The sequence below is a fragment of the Bombina bombina genome, chromosome 9 (assembly GCF_027579735.1).
Source record: "Bombina bombina isolate aBomBom1 chromosome 9, aBomBom1.pri, whole genome shotgun sequence".
In the NCBI taxonomy this organism is placed as follows: domain Eukaryota; kingdom Metazoa; phylum Chordata; class Amphibia; order Anura; family Bombinatoridae; genus Bombina; species Bombina bombina.
The window spans coordinates 212,610,336-212,633,314 of record NC_069507.1 but is presented as its reverse complement, the minus strand read 5'-3'; the positions used below and the strand labels follow the sequence as shown (position 1 = coordinate 212,633,314).

Here is a 22,979-nt window from a genome sequence, read left to right as displayed (position 1 = left end):
ATGCATGAAGAAGTAGCGTGAGCACACTGCCACAGCACCCAGAAGTGCACTAACAGCCCAGGACATTGGCACTGTACAGGGTACGGTGCTGGCCATTAAGGGTTTAAAGGGCGACTAAAATGAACATTTCTTGATTCAGATAAAACATACAATTTAAAAAAAACTTTACAATATACTTCCATTATCAAAACATGTACACTATTTTTATATGCACACTTTCTGAGGCTCCAGCTACTACTGAGCATGTGCAAAAGTGCACAGTATATACTTATATGCATTTTGTTATTGGCTGATGCCTGTCACATGATACAGGGGAGGGAAAATGGATTAACTTTGAAATTTGCAAATATTCTACTGCTCATTTCTAATTCAAAGTGCTATTGCATGGTCTTTTTATTGCATATTTTTCAATTATTCAATTATACTGTATTTAGTAGTCCTTTAAATATCAAAGCTATCTCTTGTACCATCTTAAAGGGACACTAAACCCAATTTTTTTCTTTCACGATTTGGAAAGAGCATGCGATTTTAAACAACTTTTGAATTTACTTCTATTATCTATTTTGCTTCATTCCCTTGATATCCTTTGTTGAAAAGCACATCTAAATAGGCTCAGTAGCTGCTGATTGGTGGCTGCATATAGATGTCTCATGTGATTGGCTCAGCCATGTGCATTGCTATTTTTTCAACAAAGAATATCTAAAGAATGATGCAAATTAGATAATAGAAGTAAATTGGAATGTTGTTTTAAATTATATTCTCCATCAGAATCATGAAATAAAATTTTTGGGTTTCATGTCCCTTTGAAGAAACATTAATTTCCTAAAAAATGACAAATTATACATTGTGAGAATTTTTTTTTTTTTTACATTACACTTTCATTGTATTTAATTGAGCAAATTGTATTTATTTATGTTTTACATTAATGTCCCTTTAAAACATGTTTATTATAGAAATAAGAAAATGCAGCCTATATTTCTGAAAATACAGGAGACTAAATGTTGTTTTAACTTATAAATTATTATTTATTATTATACTTTACAGCAGTAGTCCGCATTTAAATCTAATTCAGTTGCCCAACAACAGAATAATGAGGTTTATGATCAGAGAGATACTGTACATGCTGTATAAAAGACAGAAGTCTATTAGATACACTCATGAAATTAAAGTTTATCTGGGAAAAAAGGGCTAAAAAATCTGCACTCCCCGGTGTCCACTGCATGAGATAAGTGGACAAGGGGGAAATTAATTCTCTGAACCCCTTCATCTATTAGCTGCCCATAAAATGATGATTGCACAGTTAGACTGCTGTTATCTTAGGCAGTATTCCAGTTATAGCATCTAAACCTCGGGCCAGGAACCCACTGCCAATTGAAAGGCCTTCTAGAGCTGTGTAAATCAAACGCAACTTAAAGGAGAAATGAAACATTGTGAGATTGTAATATAAACTGTTTAATTGTAACTAGATAAAGCTTAACGCTGCTACATATCTGTCCCTAATTGGCTTCAGAATTGTAACAGTTACCAACATAAAGGCAGTGGCAAGCGGTGTATATTACAGTAACAAGTCCAATTGGCTCTTTCAAATAGGGCAAGTGGCGGGAAAGTTTTTTTTTTATGAAAAAACAACTGCAGCAAATGAGTTGTTAATGAATTCAGAAAGCTTTCACACTCGTCTAGTATGTTCATGTACTGCAAGGTGTTTCTGTTTGAAGGAGAATTGGACACAAAATATTTTCTCTTTTCCATCTAAGAGAATGTTTCAAACTCAGTGCATTTTTTTTTTAGATACAATTTTATGTGCTAAATAACGTAGCGTGCTCTCTATCAGCTAGTGAGAATAATCAGTTGTGCACAAACATGCACTTCCTGTTATTATTACATGAAATCTAAACAGATTTTATTTCTGAAGCTCTTTTACATAAACAGGTGTGTTGTTTGAACACTGGTGCATGGACCCTCACAGAATATGTGCTTATGCTGAAGAAAAACAGTAAGAACTTTTATTAGACGCATTTTGATAATGGAAGTATTTGCAATTTTTTTTATAAAGTTTAAAATTGAAATGCACTTATGCACATGTACTATTTGACCTTTCTATCCCTTTAAAAGGCAAGAAGTTGTCTCAGAACTGTTGAAAACCTGGTATCTATGGATTTAAATGGGTACACATATGAACATCACTCTGTGCACCATGTTAAAGGGACATGAGAGTCAAAATTAAACTTTCATGTTCAGACAGACCACACAAATTTAAAGGGACAGTAAAGTCATAATTAGACATTTGTGATTCAGACAAAACATACAATTTTAAAAAACTTTCCAATTTACTTTGATGATTTAATTTGCTTCCTTCTCTTGTTATCCTTCGCTAAAAGGTTTATCTTGGAAAGCTTAGGAGCAGCAAAGAACCTAGGTTCCAGCAGCTGATTGGTGGCTGCATATATACCGATTGTCATTGTGTTCAGTTAGAAACAAGTAGTGCATTGCTGTTCCTTCAACAAATGAAACCAAGAGAATGAAGCAAATTTAATAATAGAAGTAAACCTGAAAGCTGTTTAAAATTGAATGTTCTACCTAAATCATGAAAGAAAAGTTTTGGGTTTCATGTCCCTTTAAACAACATTCTAATGAATTTTGTCCGTATGATTTACTTTGTTGAAATCCATAACAGGGGCAGCAATGCACTATTAGGAAAAGGCACAAAAATAACTTGCACTTCAAGAGAGCAAATTAAAAAAACAAAAATACTTTATTATCAATCCTGCATGGTCAAAATTCCACAAAGTGTCTGCACTATTAGGAGCTAGCTGGTGATTGGTGGCTACACACATATGCCTCTTGCCATTAGTTCACCAGGTGTGTTCAGCTATACAGATTGCAAAAAGCTCTCTTTAAACCCCTTATATATTTAAACAGAGTGGATATAAAAACTATTAAAAAAAAATCTCATATAAACCTTTCCGTTTTGGTTAAGTACACAGAAATTAGTCTCATAAATTGCTTGATCGAAGGATATAGCCAGTAGATAGCTTTCTTCCTGTATAGCGGAAGAGTTCAACACAATATCGCTCTGAAATATCTAGAAGCAGCTCTCAAAACGAAGCATCTGTTAAGGAGAAAGTACAAGAAAAGAACGCATCCACGACTCAAAGTCACCGTATTTAATATACAAATATCACAAAGATAAAATGCACTCACTAAAAGTGCAACATGAATATGCCCATCAAAACAGATGAAAAGTCCACTATCGATGCATGATCATACTACACCCACGTTCTCTTGTCTCTCAGCAGGTGAAAAATAGCCGTATTTGTTAGTTCCAATTATGAACGTGGAGAGAGGTGTGGGCATCAGTAGATGGTTGACCAAATAAAGATTCCTAAACTTGTCCTTTATTCTCCTACGCGTTTCGTCTGCAGCTTCACTGACTTTCTCAAGAGCATGCTGTTCGAATTGGATATGCCGGCTTTACTTCTTCCTGTCAAATTGGTTGTAACTCATTACGTTGCTCCTCCAATGGGAGGCTAATAGCATACCCTTGAGAAAGTCTGTGAAGCTGTAGACGAAACGCGTAGGGGAAAAACGGTGAAGTTTAGTCATCTTTATTTGGGCAACCATCTACTGATGCACACACCTCGATCCACGTTCATAATTGGACCTAACAAATATGGCTATTTTTCACCTACTGAGACTAGAGGACATGGGCATAGTATGGTCATGCATCAATAGTAGACTTCTCCTCTGTTTTGATTTGCATATTCATGTTGTACTTTTGGTGAGTGCATTTTATCTGTGTGATATTTGTATATTAAATACAGTGACTGAGTGGTGAATGCGCTCTTTTCTTGTACTTTTTCCTTAACAGACACAATAGTGTGTTTAGCTATGTTTTAGTTTTGCACTGCTGCTCCTTTGCAGGGGGTAAACACATAGTTATATACAAACAATAGTGCAACAATAAAATTATCTAAGACATTAGAGCATTTTCTTTTTGTAGTTATGTTCCTTTAAGCCATGTGAAAAGTTGGCCAAGAAAACTAGCATTTACCCCTCTGTTAAGGGCTATAGATAGCAGTAATCTAATAATATTATGAGTTAGGATTTTGACATGGGATAGGGTTAGATAGGAGTAATTTGTTAAAGGGATATTAAACCCAATTTTTTTCTTTTGTGGTTCAGATAGAGCGTGCAATTTAAAGCAATTTTCTAATTTACTCCTATTATCAATTTTTCTTTGTTATCTTTGTATCTTTATTTGAAAATCAGGAATGTAAGCTTAAGAGCTGGCTTATTTTCTGGTTCAGCACCTGAGTAGAGCTAAATGTAGCCACCAATCAGCAAACGCTACTCAGGTGCTTAATAAAAAATGGTCTGACTCCTAAACTTACATTCCTGCCTTTTCAAATAAAGATACCAAGAGAACAAAGAAAAATTGATAATAGGAGTAAATTAGAAAGTTAATTAAAATCGCTGCTCTGTCTGAATCATAAAAGAAAAAAATTGGGTTTAATATCCCTTTAACAAATTACTCCTATCTAGCCCTATCCCATGTCAAAATCCTAACTCATAATATTATCAGATTACTTTTGATTTATTGTTGCACTATCTGAATCATGAAAAACTGTGGTTTTAATATCTCTTTAAGATGCCCAGTATGCCTATTTGTTAAAATGCCTATGCTCGTGCAACTCTATGTGCAAAATTCCACATATATTCTATCAGATCCCAGATACCATAATGATTAGATGGGTCAGAACCACATATGGGGCTGTTGGAGTTAAATTAAAGGTAAAAGTAATGGCATCAGATGATGATGATAGACCATGTCTCTATGATTACATTAAGCCCACTATTTTAAAGGACAGTAAAATGGAAATTAAACTTTCATGATACAGATAGAGTACAACATTTTAAACAACTTTCCAATTTACTTGCGTTATGTCATTTGCTTCATACAGGTATGTACAGGAGCAACAATGCACTACTGGGAGATAGCTGCAGATAGGTGGTTGCATATACATGCCTCTTGTCATTGGCTCACATGTGTACAGGTACAGGTAGCTCCCAGTAGTGCATTGCTGCTCCTTCAACAAAAGATACCAAGTGAATGAAGTTGAAATTTGAAGTTGAAAAATGAAGTTGAAATTAAATTTGAAAATAGAAGTAAACTGGAAAGTTGTTTAAAATTGTATGTTCTACCTAAATCATGACAAAAAAAAAACCTGTTTCATGTGCCTTTAAATACATTTTAAGGTTTGCATGGATACTTTGAAAGACCAAAAAAAATAAAAACGTATACATAAGCTCTGTGGCTGAATTAGTTTGAGGAAATGCTGCACTTGATAATGTTTTACCTGATGGAGATAAAATGCAGTAATAAAGTACTAACTGCTCAATATAGATAACTGCGCAAGATGTAGATAATTTTTAGCACACGCTATTGATATAAATGTCTGTAATAAAATAATGTTGCTGTATTTTTCATGTGCAATGCAAGCGCCATCCCTCAGATAAATGGATATACAGATAAGCCATTACATTCTCCTGCAGGGCATCTGACATAAATAGATCTGAACAAAGCAATCTGTCCATTTCTACAGAACATGACAACTAAACTAAGCTTCTAATTGCCCCCTGACAGTTCTTCAATTGACCCTTTGCAGTGTCTAGCAGGAAATGTTGTTTAATGTACAGCAGAATTACTTGTCAGCATAAATAAAGATGGTACAGTTACTTTACAGAGATAATTAGTATATATATGTCAATATTAACCATAGAGAACCATCTAAGTGAATTGCAGAACAAATATTGCAGATGACAACTTGCAACATGATTAAATATATTTTTACTAAATGAAAACAGACTTATAAGTTAAGGTTACAGTTAATTGATATAAATGTGGTTATAAGCATAACCATACATTAGGGATGTAGAGTATTTGCATTTTGTGGATGTTAAAATAACAAAAATGTTTCTAATGACTAAAAAAATATTCATTTTGAAACAATGTAGAAAAAAAATACATTTTTGTTGTAGGAATGGATAAATGTTTTGGCACATACATATAATAAATAACAAATGATGGAAGCAGTTGTTAATTCTAAATTTATGTTGGACGTCTGACAAATCAAAATTAAGCTTACATGTAAATTGGATAGAACATGAAGTTTTAAACAACTTTCCAGTTTGCTTATATCATCAGTTTTGTTTAGTTCACTTGGTATCCTTTATTAATAAGTAATCCTAGGTGAGCTCGGGAGCGTGCACGTATTTAGCCACCTGGCGGCAGTATTTGCAAAAATGTTCATGGCAATGTTAAACATAGTTGTAAACAATGCTGGTATAGAATACTAAGGACACGTGCATGCTCCTAAGCTCCTATCAACCTGCCAAGCTTTATTTTTCAACAAAGGATACCAAGAAAACAAAGCAACTTTTATAATAGAATTAAATTGGGAAGCTGTTTGCATTCTGAATCTTGATTCTCATAAGACTTTAAAACTAAAATGTAATATTTCAATGGTTTATAATATTTGAAGGGCAGAACAAATGTCAAGAGGAACATTTGTTGTTCTATTCAAATGTAAAAATACAGATAAATAGCTAAGCCTATTTTTTTTCTTACAAAATGAACTAGAATGTTTTCAATAACATATAAAGATTTATCCTCCCACCTTAAATCTAAAAATAGAAATATGTTCATCTGTTCATCTGTCATGCACAGCAAGATAAGCATAAAAAACCTTTATCACAATATAATAAATTAACATAATGTAATCTTTGGATTCACCCCTTTCTTCATTGTGCCTCAAAGGAGGACCCTTATTTCTCTGTTAGAGAATATCGACATAATATAACAGTTAATGGAGAAGGTTTCAATGTGAGTAGGTGCTTGTGAGCTATTACAGATTTCTGAATTTAGCAATGGTTTCAGATTTGTGCATGTAAGTCTCAAGGTGTTTCCAGAATCACTTTAGAAAACTATCTTGTACACAAAACCCTTATACACATCAAGGTATGAACTTCAGTAATGGTTTTCAGTGTCAAAGTGTATTACATAAAACCAATAACTGATTTGCATTAGGAAAATCTGATAAAACAATACTAACATAATTTAATTAATCTGAATATGTTAATTCAATGCAATTGGTTAAATGTATTTGTTTATATCAGACTGGTCCAATTTTGCAATTTTGTTAAGTGTTACTCTAGGTGTTTTGACTATACCCAAGGAATTCATATTTGTTTTATTGCATAAAATAGGTGTACAGGCAATCAGGCCTAAATGACATAGTTTAGGGAAATCCCTGATATCGCCAGTGACATCATTTAGATTAAATAATGAAAAAACAAGAAAAATAGCATGTCTCTTTAAGAAAGACAGAAAAAGTCTGCTCTTTTATAAGTGTCTATTCTTCATATATGACCTCAAACATTACTGAATGTGACATCATCGCAACCAAAATAAAAAGTTCAGAGGTATGATTTGAGAAAAATAATTATTTTGAACCATGGCCAAAGACTTTAAATGGCTTATATACTGTACAAGCCCAAACTGGGTACAAATACAAAATAAATCAGAGGGCCACTATCAAACAACTACTTGATCTAGGAACAGTAACAAAAAAAAAAATGGGAGAGAAGAGTCTGGAAGGCATTTTAAACCCTGCGAGTGGGTGTGTTTTGATCCTATAATTCATTATAAAGTGGCGCTAAACTCATATGGTAAACTACCTTCTATAGACATCAAATCAAATAATTCAAAAGATTTGCTTTTCTGTAGCCATAGTACTGTATCAGAGTTGAATAAATGATCTTAGTGTATATGCAAAATTTTATTTCCAGCCTAAAGAATGTAATGATGCATTTGTGAGTTAAAAAAAAAAAGTGTTTTGCCAATTTTTTCTTACGTCCTTATGTGCCGAATCGCATAAAAACAGGAATATATTGCTTAAATGTTATCAATAAACAAACCAATCAATGAAGGCCTCATTTGAGAATTGTCATACACGTAGATCCCAAATATTAACGACTTTGGAAATTGTATTTACACTTCCCTCACGGGGGAAAAAAAAAAGTATAATCAAACACCCTTCATCTCATTGCCTTTTATACCTGTTGCAACTACAAATAACAAACTACATATCTGAAGCTTTTCAGAATGAAAATTGCATTCCTGCTCCTTAAAAAAAAATTTGATCTATTATAGATTTTTCATAAGTATGAAAAACATTTTATGTATTTTGAACATCTATCTCCTAAATTGCACTGAAGAAGAAAAAAAAAGTAAAAAAAAAAAAAAACAGGCCAAAATCTCTCCATGGACAATGATAAAGTATGTAGTGTATAATAAATATTTGTCAGGTCTTGTCAAATCTGCACAAATTCCACTATTAGTGAAGACACGCTGCACAGATAGAAAAAAATAAGCAAGAAAATCAATGCATCTTGAACTCAAGCAGTTGCTAAACACATAGAAAAACATCTTTATCCAACAAGCAGCGTACTGTGAAAATTCCCAAGCTCGGTTTCAGTACAGCTAAGGAAAATTTAATCTTCCCAAATACTCATCAGGGTACTCCATCGTGCAGACCTGACAGCACCACTTATAATTAATTATACAATTTCGATGGGAATATCGACTAAACACAGCTATAAATCATAGCAAAAGTCAATAGACATGGACACATTCAATCATGTGCTGCCCAATGATTACTACTCTTAAAATACAATAATTATTTTCTGGAGCCAGCTCGAATTAAATTTCTGTCAGGCTGGTACAAGACCAGTGGGTGATGAAGAACGCAATGGATTTTTTGGGTTGAATTCGGCGTAAGAACATTTATCCTTTTAGATAGGTAGTTTGTTTTTTAGTGATCACAGTGCTGGGTGTTTAACTAGACCATGAAGATTAGATTATCTTCTAAGGCTCATTAAATCATTTATCTTTAGCTACCACAGCTGATCTTGAAGATTTCGTGCTTCCATGAGTTTGAATATGAATGGCAGATGATTTCTAAATATAATTTGCTGGAGCTGGATTCGTGTGTTTGACCACATATGATCCAAAGAAGTTGTGGCTCCATCAATTTCCATTTGAAAGGCTATCGTCATTCTGTGATTTACTGTATTTTTAACTCTGATGACCTTGCTCAACCTATTAGATGATGTATTAAAACAGTTGGGATCTTTCAATGAAGAATAAAGAAAATGTATATTTATATAATATCTATACAATTTGAAAAAAATAAAAATAAATACAAATATCAATATTACATTCAACTGTACTTTTTACGTTGAAGTTAAAGGGATATTAAACAATAAATATATTTTATGCACCTTCCTTTAAAGGGACATTAAGCACTAAACAAATGCTAGATAGAATGATGCATTCAAAGAAAAGATTAGTCTAAGAATAAAATGTAGATGTATTATTTAAAGTTTCATTAGCTGTTTAAATATTGTCAAAAATAAGTGTAAAGTTTTGGTGTCTATAAAACAATGGGAGCTGCCATGTTGTAACTTAAGTTACCTTCTCTGCTGTGGCCAATTAGGGACAGTTATAAATAGGTCACTAGAGTGTGCAGCCAATGGCTGTGTGGAATATAACAGTGTTCTGCACATCTAACGGGAACTGAAAAGCTCACAATTTCAGAATGAAATTAAAGGAAAATGAGACAAAATAAATAATAAAAGTATATTGCAGACTTTTTTTATATGTACGATTTATCATTTTATATTACCATCTCAAAGTGTTTAATGTCCCTTTAATTATGGGTGCTGCTAATTTGGAACCTAGGTTTCACTGCACGTACTTGAAAGAGAGTTGCAGTACATTTGCAAACACGTCTGCACTGGAACACAAGTCCAAGCTAGATTTCAACATGGATGGCAGCACCTATAACTAGAAGGGGGCAGGGAACAATCTCAATACTATGGTTATTTGCTAAATGTATTTAGCATTTATAACTTCAAACTCCCAAGGCACCATGGGTATATATGTTCAAACTGGGCAAAATCAGTACAGTTGGCTGCTACAAAATCTAGCTGGCAGAGTAAACTTTCTGAAGAGCATTATTCATTAATACACAGCTATCATCGACCCTCACCAGGAACTCCCCTCTCTATTTTTTCTCATAGTTTTTGTATACACAATCAACTCTGCTTTCAAGCAAATTACAGTACTGAATTTCTTTGCAATCATTTTTGATTGTGGTTCTCAGACCAGTCACCTTCAATCATGCCAACAAATAAATGCAAATAAAAACTTGAGAATAGACCATGGGGAGCATTGTCTGGCCGGCTTTAGTCTGAGCATCTGAGTGGAAAAAGGGGAAACCAGACGTGGAATCCTTGCTCAGTGTGCTTAGAAGAATATGGCTACACCTCACTGACGAGGCCCAATGAAGGCCGAAACGATCGTCTGGGGTTGCTGTGTTCCTTGTTCAGAAAGGAATTGCCTGGTATTTCGGCTCTGGACTGACAGTAATAGGTGGGATCAGACTGATATACTACAGGAAAAAGAAGCTGCACCCAGGTGGTAAATCGTCATAGAACAGGCTAACAATAGTATTGAGCCAGTTGTTCGTTCCTGTGAGTGTGCTTCTCTCTGTGTGTATTTAGTCTCCCTATGGGAAAAAGGGGAAACCAGACGTGGACTCCTTGCTCAGTGTGCTTAGAGGAATACTGTTACACCTCACTGACGAGGCCCAATGAAGGACGAAACGATCGTCTGGGGTTGCTGTTTTCCTTTGTCAGAGAGGAATAACCTGGTATTTCGGCACTGGACTGACAGTAATAGGTGGGATCAGACTGATATACTACAGGAAAAAGAAGCTGCACCCAGGTGGTAAATCGCCATAGAACAGGCTAACAATAGTATTGAGCCAGTTGTTTGTTCCTGTGAGTGTGCTTCTCTCTGTATGTATTTAGTCTCCCTATGGGAAAAAGGGGAAACCAGACGTGGACTCCTTGCTCAGTGTGCTTAGAGGAATATGGCTACACCTCACTGACGAGGCCCAATGAAGGCCGAAACGATAGTCTGGGGTTGCTGTGTTCCTTGTTCAGAAAGGAATTGCCTGGTATTTCGGCACTGGACTGACCGTAATAGGCGAGATCAGACTGATATACTACAGGAAAGTTCTTCTCTGTGAAAAGCATTACTGGGCTAAAAGAAGCTGCACCCAGGTGGCAAATCGCCATAGAACAGGCTAACAATAGTATTAAGCCAGTTGTTCGTTCCTGTGAGTGTGCTTCTCTCTGTGTGTATTTAGTCTCCCCATCTGAGTGGAATGACAGGGGCCCCAGAAATCCTTCATTGGATTTTAGGCAGTATGTCCTGGGTGGCTCGGGATAGAGTCTGGGCAGGCCAAAGGGTTACAGACAGGCAGTGCCAGCGATCACCTGATCCACGTCTTCTACAAAGGTAAATGTATTAATCCTGGGCAGCTTCAGTCACAGAGCACAATATGCATAAAATCCAAATGTTCTCTATCAGGTCTATTCACCATCAAACATAGTCAGATCTGAAATGTACATCAGTGTATTTTAAAACCGATTTCCACAAAATATTCAAAAGTGCTCCCAGTAAAAGTTGTAACTTTTTTAGTGGTATCTTTTATTCTACATACAATCTGCTTAACAGACAACCGTAGGTCTTGTGCATTCATATTCCCCAAATGCACAGCCTAGTCTCACGTCACCGCCGGCACACTGAGCACAGATATAGTTACTATTAAACTGGTGATAACACTTTACTAGGTAAACAGTACTGCAAAAATGCAAATCAAATCTGAAATGCCCTGATCTACATATTAAATATTACAAGAATGTCCCATAAAAGAAAAAGCTCAGGAGTTGGCTCAACATGCATTGGCAATAAATATATACAGTAAATATATAAATACATTGTGTTCTTTTTCTCCTGCACTCCACAAATTGTTATCCCTTCTAGTTCCCTCTTTGATTATCTTTGTAAATTTTTGTTTTGTGTTTTCATTTATATTTTGGTTGTTGCGCAAAAAGTGGGACAGCTGGGATTTATGCTTTATCTCAACATACTGAGCGTTGGTAAGCACCTAATTACAGTCAAATATTCCAAAAAGTCAACATTTTTAATGAATAAACTGATGTTAAAAACACAATTGTGTAGGCAGAAACACCGCTATAAAGTGTACACCTGAAAATGTAATACAAACAGTCATGACGTTTACGATAAATGTAAAATCCAACAGTAAGTACTTACCGCAATGCCATTGTTATCTCTAAAAACTTCCTGATTAAAATAATCAAATAATTTCTTTTCTAATTGCAGCACAACCTAGGACAGAAAAACAGAAAAAAAAGTCACACACATCATATTTCATCTAAATGCCAAAAAAAGCAAAAGCTGAATAATATTTTAAAAAATGAGCTTCTTGGGGAATTAATCAGAAGACCTACTGGTAACGGTCTAAGTTACAAGTGGTGCATAGAAATGTGTGGGGCGTTCATACTGCTTGTATTTTTGCGCTCATATTACAAGTCCTTGGATATTAGATATGTGCATTTCTGTGATTTGTTGTACACCAAATGACAAATATGGCCGCCGGCAGCCGCATTCAGTTCTTTTTCAGAGCTGGATTTCACAAAGATCTGTGAAAATCCAGATCTTTGTGTGTAGCGCTTTAACAAGATGAAATCTGGCAGCTTGCAGACATATTTGGCATTGGTAGCACAACAAATCACATGAATGCACATCCCTAGCTAGCATAGATCACACTCGGTAGTATATAATAATAATAATACATTCTTGTTGGGTAGCGCTGGTGAGGTATTTCCCTTATAGAATACATTTCTTTGGGTGCATGCTTTAAAATTCATGTAAGATAACACTTGAACCAAAATTTCTGCTCAAGTGGAGTTTTTCATTTAGTTCAATGCTATACTATTTCAAGGACACACACACTTACACCTTTGACCTTTAAAGGGACAGTCTACTCCAAAATTGTTATTGTTTAAAATGATAGATAACGTGTTTACTACCCATTCCCCAGCTTTGCACAACCAACATTGTTATATTAATATACTTTATAACCTCTAAACCTCTAAATTTCTGCCTGTTTCTAATCCCTGCAGGCTGCCTTTATCTAAGTGCATTTTATTAGCTTTTGACAGCAAGACAGTTCTAGCTAATGTCTTGTCTGTCATATAGATAACATTGTGCTCACTCCTGTGGAGTTACGAATGAGTCAGCGCTAATGGGCTAAAGGGCAAGTCTGTAAATAGCACTGAGAAAGGAGGCAAAACTAGGAAATGGTTAATAAAGGGATTATCTATCTTTTTAAACAATAACAATTCTGGCACAGACTGTCCCATTAAAATCTTCCACAAAGCCTTTTTTATTTATTTTTTATTTATTAACCCGTTGTTTCCTATATATTACATCTATATTCATCTCCATTCATTTATTTCCATAGCATTTTATTATGCACACTAGCAAGTGATTATATTTAACACCGGGTTTTTAAAAGCACTAAATCAGGAAGTGTTATTAACCAACAACAGCAGGCAAGAAACCAATGCTATGCATTAAAAGTACAGGGCACACTAAATAAGTATGGGGTGCATTAAAATGCTTTTAATATTTGTAGTATCAGATTGTGTGTTATTGTTTGTGCAAGGCCAAGCTAAATACAACGAACCCCTATTGTATAATAGGCTAATATATTTGGGGGTAGCATTTCTTTCACAATGGGGAGTCAATACAAATTTATGTCACCGGCTTCCACTGCCTAAAATGAACAAGACTGATTTGAAGAAATACTTAAATATGTAAATATATATGCAATAATTAATTTTCATTTTACTAATAGGAGCAATATTTTGTTGAACATCAAGGGGGTATTTACTCAGGCAAGTGGCTAATAAGAGTTAGTTGCATTCAAAGCAGCTGCTTGAACACACTTTCAAAAGGGCTGGTATTTCTCCCAGCCACTCTAAAAGGTTGATTTCTACTGCTACCTCTTGCACACACAGTTTTTTTTTCTACAGCCATTACTGCAGTATTGAAAGTTTCAATATTAATGGTAGTTTCAACAGATAATTTCAAATGACAAAATACAAGGTTATCAAAACATTTATTTTTTATCTGCAGAATAGACTAATTTGCCTACATACCTTGTGGTCATTCTCCGATTCTCGGAATATCACCTTATCTATTGCGTTGGTGTCTGTTGCGTGAACCGTTTGCATTGTTGCTTTTGCACAAAGTGTCTGTTAAAAGGAGTTAAAAATAACAGATTAATAAAAAAATAAAATGATAGCTACGAAATAGGTTAATAAAATACATTGTATATAATAGATGGTTACAAATCATGCAGGTAGGTGGATAGTCAATATTTTCAGATTGTAACTATATTCCAAAGTTAAACTGACATACTAATGTAATAATAAAATTCACAGATTAATATCAAACAAAACAGAGTTGATCATCCAGGGATTGTAGTCACCCAGGGAATAAATAAAACGTTACAATGTATGTTTGCAGAAGTATAGGTTGATTTTCATTGTAATTCTAAAATAACATCTACAGAACAAAATTTATTATAATTGAGCTTACTATTTAATTAAAGAGACATTCTAGTTTAAAAATAAAATGTCCTTTTCTTTGTGACTTTAAACAAAACAAAAAAAGTACATTCCCTTTTTGCAGTATGTGTTGATCTTCTACTTAGTGGTTGAACACATGGTCAGTTATATTCCTAAATCAATCCAGATCAGGATGCAACCAGTAATATGATATGTACATATGCCATTTCTTATTGGTGCACTGGCCATACCCTCATATTTGCAGTGATAATGAACAGTACTAGGTGAGCCACTTTGACTGTGTGCATAAAGGAACACGGTAGTCAACTTTTTTGCTCGTTTCATCCAAAAGAAGGTATGTTTTTTTAAAAATGTTTTTAAATGACTATTCAATACAGTAGAACTGCATAATCAACACCTGTATAATAAAAATACAATTTAATAGCATTTACTATGAACTTTACATGACCAGTAGATTTTCTTTAAAGGAACACTCAGGTTAAATTAAAATTTCATGATTCAGATACAGCATGTAATTTTAAACAACTTTCCAATTTACTTTCATTAAAAAAAAAAGTGCACAGTCTTTTATATTTACAATTTTTGAGTCACCAGATCCTACTGAGCATGTGCAAGAATTCACAGACTATACGTATATGCATTTGTGATTGGCTGATTGCTATCACATGGTACAAGGGGAGTGGAAATATACATAACTTTGAAATTTGTTATAAAAAAATCTACTACTCATTTGAAGTTCAGACTAAGTGCTAATGCATTGTCTTGTTATCTTGCATTTGTTGATTATGCAAATCTAATGTGTTGACTGGTCCTTTAACGCAATTCTAAATTTACTGACCACCTGTATTATGTGACAGTCCTCAGCCAATCACAATTATACACTTTTGCACATGCTCAGTAGGAGTTAATTCCTCAGAAAGTGTGCATATACAAGACTGTGCACAGTCTGATAATAGAAGTTAATTGGAATGTCTCTTAAAACTGCACGCTCTATACAGTTTAATTTAAACTATAGTGTCTCTTTAAATTTTCCTGATCAGTCGCTGAGAATTAGTAGGAAGTACAAAACCAATACTGCATGATTAGTTAGAATTTACATTTAAACATTATATAATCATTTATTTTTTTGTGTGGGTTAAAAATATATTTTCAATGTGTGCATGGAATTTTTGAGTACAGTTCAAATTAACCCCAAAAACATAGTGAGAAAAGGGAATATTACAGGTCATTAGCTGGACAAACAACTATTACATAAACAATAAAGGATGGCCTGTACTCAACGCAAACAATGTGCTAAACTTACTTATTTTTTACAAATCTCTGCTAAAACCCAAAAGTAGTTAATGCTACACTTTAAACAACAACAGTTACCAGTGATATTTGTAATACTTTAGATCAGGGGTGTCCAAAATTTGTTCTCCATAGGTTTTGGAACTACATTTCCGATGATGCTCAGCCAGCATTTTATCTAGCTGAGCATCATGGGAAATGTAGTTCCAAAACCTCTGGAGAGCAAAGTTTTGACACCCCTGCTTTAGATCATTCATAACATTCAACGTTTTTTACCTAATGAAGGACGAGCACTGATACAGCGAAGCAGCAGAGCTTAGAAAAGAGTGCATCGTTTTTTTCTAGTGGGCTCCAACTACAGCAGGGCCAGTTATTGTATTCACTAGCACTGCAGCTGCTTCCCTGCCTGGCTAAGCAGTCTCCCATCTCCTCAGGGGTAGGTGCTATGAGAAACTTAGACACAGCCCCATTCTCTGATTGGCCCACTCTTGGGAACTACTATTCCCTGCATGCTACAGCTGTACTGAAGTATGTAGTGAGGTTGTAGGAGTAGAGGGTAAAAGTGTTCTCCATGAAATGCATGAAGGCTGTTTTTTTTTCACAATGTTGCAATAATCTTAACAACTTTTTTGGGTATATATCTGCATATCTATCTATCAATCAAATCATAACATTTCAAAGGGGGTGGAAACTTATATTAACCCCTCTGAAGCCTGAGATCTGCAACACATTGTACCCAAGGCATTAACCCAATCCCTAATATTAAAAATAATAATGTTCCCTCTAACATACCCCAATCTGCCATCTAAACAGTAATCCTAAACCTAGTTAATGGCCTTCACAATTTATTGTGTGTAAAAATAGCCTTTGAACTTTTGTGTTTAAGGTTCACTCAAGCAAGCCTGTACCCAACAGCAGTGGTCTCCTTCTTATGTCCCCAGCCACACCATCCTGGACTGATTCCAGTCATAACTGACTCTTTCACAATTGGTTGCACAAAAGGAGGGAATGGGGTGGCACAAGTTTTTATTTGTGCAATGATATATGTGGGAGCGTACACCATTTGACTTGCCTTGAAATTGGACAGGTGCTCTGACTAGGGACCTCATTTGCTCACAGCTTGTTTTTGGGGGGCCAATGACCCTTGCATACAGCTGAGAAACTAACATTTATGTTGGCGACTTTGTCGCCTGCAAGATTCCTGCAGCCATAGGGTCATCAGCAACATATCAACATATACCCTTTGGCATTAAAGGGTTATTAAACACTTTGAGATGGTAATATAAAATGATAAATTATATATATATATATATATATATATATATATATATATATATATATAAACTTTACAATATACTTTCATTATTTATTTTGCCCCCTTTTCCTGTAATTCCATTCTGAAATTGTGAGCAATTTAGTTCCTGTTAGAAATGGAAGTGCAGAACACTGTTATTCCACACAGCCATTGGCTGCACACTCTAGTCGTGTATTTGGCTATAACAGAGAAAGAAAGTTACAACATGGCAGCTCCCATGGTTTATAGGCATTAAAACTTTACTCTTATTTTGTAACTATTTAAACAGCTAATGAAACTTTAAAAAATCTATCTACATGTTATTCTCAGACTAATCATTTCTTTGAAAGCATCATTCTATCTAGCATTTATTTAGTGTTTAATGTCCCTTGAAGAATGAATACCCAATTTACAGTGTAAAAGGAAATGGAGCTAATAGGTGATCACTTTCAATTTTCATGTACATTAAAGGGACATTAAAAACTAAACAAATGCTAGATGGAATGATGCATTAAAAGAATATATATATATATATTATAATTTTACATTACCATCTCAAAGTGTTTAATGTCCCTTTAAAATATTTTACAGGAGAATTAGGACTAGATAAATAGTGGAAGGTGGCTGGCTCATGCTAGAGCGGGATATGGTCAAGACATAAGAACTTATTTTATGGAAAGGCTGGATAATTCATGGAATAGATAGACTTCAATTAGAGGTGGTAAGGACAAATGCTATGATAGAATTCAAAAATGCCTATAATAAGGCATACAACTATCTTGGGAATCAATTATGCTTACACTTCGGAGGGAAATATGGAGAGACTCAGTGGGCCTTCTGGTTCTTACTTGGTATAATCAAAATCTATGTTTCTATGTTACTGATACAAATGTACACTCAAAAGGACATACATGGTGAGTACAAGTAATTCTAATGCATACCTCCTAACTACTGTCTTATTATCTAGGGATTGTGAGAGGTTAAAAGCTTGTGGGCTCTGGCCCTCTGGCAAATAATGGGTGGGACCACACTGGGAAGTAGGTGTTATAGTATTCCAGGGGCGTCAGCCTCTTAAAACTGCAACACTAAAAGGGCTGGTGGTGGAAAGTGGGTAATACCTCCCAACCCGTCACAATCCTGCAGGACACGGGACAGTTGGGAGGTATGTTAATGTGTTATCAGATTAATAATAAGCACAAATGGAACGTGTCTCTCTAGGTTCCTTAGAGAATAATAAATGTCTTGAAACTATGTAAATAAACTGAGTATGCAGAAAACACCTTTAAAGTCAACAGGCTTCAACTTTACACTTCAGATGTTAGAAGAACCATTAAAATATCGGTGTCAGAAAATGTAACAGGTTTAACTCTGAAATAGAATCACCGAAATAATGTCTCAGAAAATGACTGCAAACTCCTGATAAAGCTGTAGTAACGTTGTCATATAGGAATCACCAAAAATAAGAAAAGTCCAAAAAATATTCAGAATACTTTGCCTTCATTTTCATTTTTTTTTTTTTGCATATTTCATTTTTATTTATGATTTCAATATCATATATTGTTATTTGAAGTATAAAATAAATATTAAATGAAATGAAAAAGCAGAGGAGAAACCCTACAGTCTAAAAAAGCACATTAGATTAAAGGGACATGAAACCCCAAAGTTTTCTTTCTTGATTTAGATAGAGACTACAATTTAAAAAAAAAAAAGTTCTAATATATTTCTATAATCAGATTTACTATTCTTGTGGTATCCTTTGTCGAAAATACAGGTAGGTAGGATCAGGAGCAAACACATCTGGTGCACTATATAGGAACGGTCTTGCAAGACTGCTTTTAACAATGTTATAGATCGGAAACACTTCTGTCATTTAGTGCTCTAGATATGTGCAGGCTACCTACGTAGGTATGCTCTTCAACAAATAATACATGAGAACTAAGAAAATATGACAATAGAAGCAAATTGGAAACTTTTCTAAAATGGTGTGAAACATGAAATAAATATTTTGGGTTTCACGTCCCTTTAAGATGAAAATGCACGTGGAACCAGGCCTTTTATTGCTGGTAGAAGCTTATAGCTGCACATAAATGGGAGAGAGATTTTTAAATGTTCTCAGGGATTTAGTGCTATCAAACAATACAAATATAATATCAAACATAAAAGTCAAAGAACATTTGGGTAACAGTGATCATAACATAGTCACGTTTGAAATCACTTTCCATAAGCAGTGTTATGAGCATTCAACCAAGACTTTTAAGAAAGCAAAGTTCAATTTAGGGAAATCGTTAAAAAACATAAAATTGAGACAAAGTATTCTCAATTAAAAATACAGAGGATAAACAGATAACATTTAAAACTTTGTTAAATAATATATAATATAGGTACATTAAAATGTGTGAAGGATAGCACAATTAACAGTGACAGGGAGAAGGCTGAGGTACTAAACCAGTTATTTTCTTCAGTTTACACAAGAGAGGAACCAATGGGAGATACTTTGAAACAAACTAGAACATACAAGCCCATATCATTGTGTTATCTCTATAGGATATCAGCAAAAAATGGATTATATTAAGGTAAATAAAACTCTAGGCCCAGATGGAATTTTATGGGAATTTAGCACTGTTATGGCCAAACCTCTACTCTTAATTTTTATTTATTAACCTCAGGCATAGTACCCCAGGACTGGCGTAAAGGTGATGTGGTGCCACTTTTTAAAAAGAGAAGCAGGGCTGATCCAGGAAGCTATAGACCAGTTAGTCTGACATCAATAATGGGGAAGATACTTGAAGGGATTATATTGATGAGTATATTCATGTAAATAAATCAGCATGGTTTTATTAGAAATAGATCATGTCAAACTAATGGATAAAGATTCTACAAAGTAGTAAGTAAAAATATAGATAAAGGGGAATCGGTTGATGAGATAAACTTGGATTTTGCAAAAGAGTTTGTTACAGTGCCACATGAGAGATTAATGTACAAAATTAAGGAACTGGGAATAGCTGAAAATGTTAGCTCATGGATAAATAACTAGATAAAAGACAGGGAACAATGAGCAGTAGTAAACAGATCAAACTCAGATTAGACAAACGTAATTAGTGGAGTCCTGCAAGGATCAGTACTGGGCCCTGTTCTTTTTAATATTTGTATTAATGGAGCAAGGATTAAATAGCAGCATCTCGTGTAAGGTCATAAGTTCAGTGCAGGATGAAATTGCTTTACAAGGTGATCTACAAAAAATAGAAGAATGGGCAGATAAATGGAAAATGAGATTTAACACTGGAAAATGCAAGGTTCTACATTTTAGAAGTAAAAATAAGCAGGCGATGTATTATTTAAATGGGATGAGACTTAGCAAAACTGAGGAGGAAAGGGATTTGGGAGTTGTAATAGATAACTAGCTAAAGATGGGTTTACAATGCATGGCAGCGGCTTCTAAGGCTAATGAGATACTAGCATGTATTAAAAGAGGCATTGATGCAATGGAGGAAAGTAATTCTGTCACTATATAAATCCCTGGTAAGACCTCACCTTGAGTATGGAGTGCAGTTCTGTGGACCAATCTCAAAAAAAGACATTGCAGAAAAAGTTCAGAAAAGCAATGCTAATAATAAAAAAATGTATTTTCCAAAAAATCAATCACAAAATGTTTTACAAAAGATTACATTTTAAATTAGATCATAGTAAAACATTTTTACTTTAATACCTGCAAAATAATCCAAACACTGACAAAACGTTTTTTTCCCTCTTAAACTTCTGGACTAAATAGATGTGACTTCCAGATTAGTCTTGAGAGGCTGCACTTAATGTGACTAGGAACCCTGACAAATTCAACTATGCAAGGATTTCTTTAAAGGGACAGTCACCACTAAAATGTTTATTGTTTAAAAATATAGATAATTCCTTTATTAACCATTCCCCAGTTTTGCACAACCAACACAGTTATAATAATATACTTTTTTACCTCTGTGATTACCTTGTATCTAAGCCTCTGCAGACTGCCCCCTAATCACATGGCTATTTATTTATTATCTATTGACTTGCATTTTAGTCAATAAGTGTAGTGTCATCCACAATGCACAGGAAAGAGCACAATGTTATCTATATGGCCCACATGAACTAGCAGTCTCCTGTTGTGAAAAGCTAATAAAAAAGCATGTGATAAGAGGCTGTCTGTAGTGGCTTAGAAACAGGCAGAAATTTAGAGGTTTAAATGTTATAAAGTATATTAAGGCCTTATCTATCTTTTTAAACATTAACAATTTTGGTGTTGACTGTCCCTTTAAGTGGGGAAGCTCATTCGTTTTCTCAGTCACAGCAGAGGTAAAAGGATAAACATGATTAAAAGGACTTTCAAGTTGTATGTCCCTGAACTGAAAAACAATACATATTTAGCTGATATTTAAAGGGACATGAAAGTCTAAAATTAATCTTTCCTGATTCAGACAGAGCATGCAATTTTAAGAGATGTTTCATTATTACTTCTATTGTTCAAATTACTTTTGGTATCCTTTGTTGAAAAGCCTATTGGGAGTTACCCAGTGATTAGTTAACCATATGTATTCAGGTTAATCTGTTGTACAGCAATTTTTCTCTCTCCTTGTGCTGGGTTTAACTTTACATGACTTTGTGGGGGTTAAACACAGATATAAGCAAGCAAAAGTGCAATAATAAAATGCTCTAAAAGATTATTTAGAACAATATCTTTTTACAATTGTATATCCCTTTAAAATTAAAGTTTAAAAACATAAACAAAAACATTTATTTTGTATGCAGAACATTTGCAACACAGTGCTTAATGTATACAGTGCATGGATAAAAACATTGTCTCTATTGAATTCCGCAGCTCCTCTCCTTAAAGGGACAGTAAAGTCAAAATTAAACTTTCATGATTCATAGAGCATGCAATTTTAAACAGCTTTCCAATTATCAAAAGTGCTTCATTCTCTTGGTAACTTTTATTGAAGAGTAAAACTAGGTAGGCTCATAAGAGCTCAGGAGTGTGCACGTGTCTTTAGTACTCTATGGCAGCAGTGTTTTGCAACATTGTATAACTAAGCTACAAATAATTTTGCAAAATACTGCTGCTTTAGAGTACTAAAGACACGTGCACACTCATGAGCTCTTATGAGCCTAACTAAGTTTACTCTTCAATAAAAGTTTCCATAAGAACAAAGCTAATTTGATAACAGAATTAAATTGGGAAGTTGCATGCTGACTTTACTGCCTCTTTAAGGAGAGGAGCTGCAAAATCTCAAGTATTTCATGGTTGCTAAACAAAACCTTTCTTGCTGTTATTATGACAACCGTTTGCCACTCACATTCTGTAGTTACCAAATATACCACCTACAACTGGATGGAGACTGCAAGAATCCAAAAACAAGCTGTTCCCAAACAGTCATGGCTCCTGATAACTGGTATTCAAATTCAAAGCACAGATTAGCTAATCGGGTCATGCCCAGAAAGAAGCCTTTGGACTCATGTGTCACAGATCAGTCTGGTTGCCTTTAAACCACACACCAGATTAGAACAAGCATAAGAACAAACCAAAGCGGTAAACCGGACGCTTTATAAAGCTGGTTTTTAAAGCCCTAACAAATCGCTCCATCTTTCACTCATTTAATCTTTCCAAATGAGGGTCAATATGCTCCCCGTAGCATCCAAATGCTAATGCGCTTAAGTGCGCTTAAGCAGCTTTCCTGTTTGAATGGGCCACAGAAGGGCTTGGAATAGACAAGGCAGAGTTAGTGTCACTGTCAAAAAGTCATTGTAGCTACCCCCAAAGTGGTGGCAATTCAAAAAA

General features: G+C 34.7%; 1 protein-coding gene across 1 annotated transcript in view; it reads right to left on the bottom strand.

Moving 5' to 3' along the window:
* The window catches only part of INPP5A (inositol polyphosphate-5-phosphatase A), an 878,314-nt gene that overhangs the window by 107,101 nt on the left and 748,234 nt on the right, over positions 1-22,979 (bottom strand). Inside the window, exons 10-11 of the mRNA XM_053692598.1 lie at positions 14,161-14,256; positions 12,248-12,322 (exon numbers count right to left, since the gene is read on the bottom strand). Coding sequence (XP_053548573.1) covers positions 12,248-12,322; positions 14,161-14,256 — 171 coding nt within the window. The remainder of the gene's footprint in view (positions 1-12,247; positions 12,323-14,160; positions 14,257-22,979) is intronic.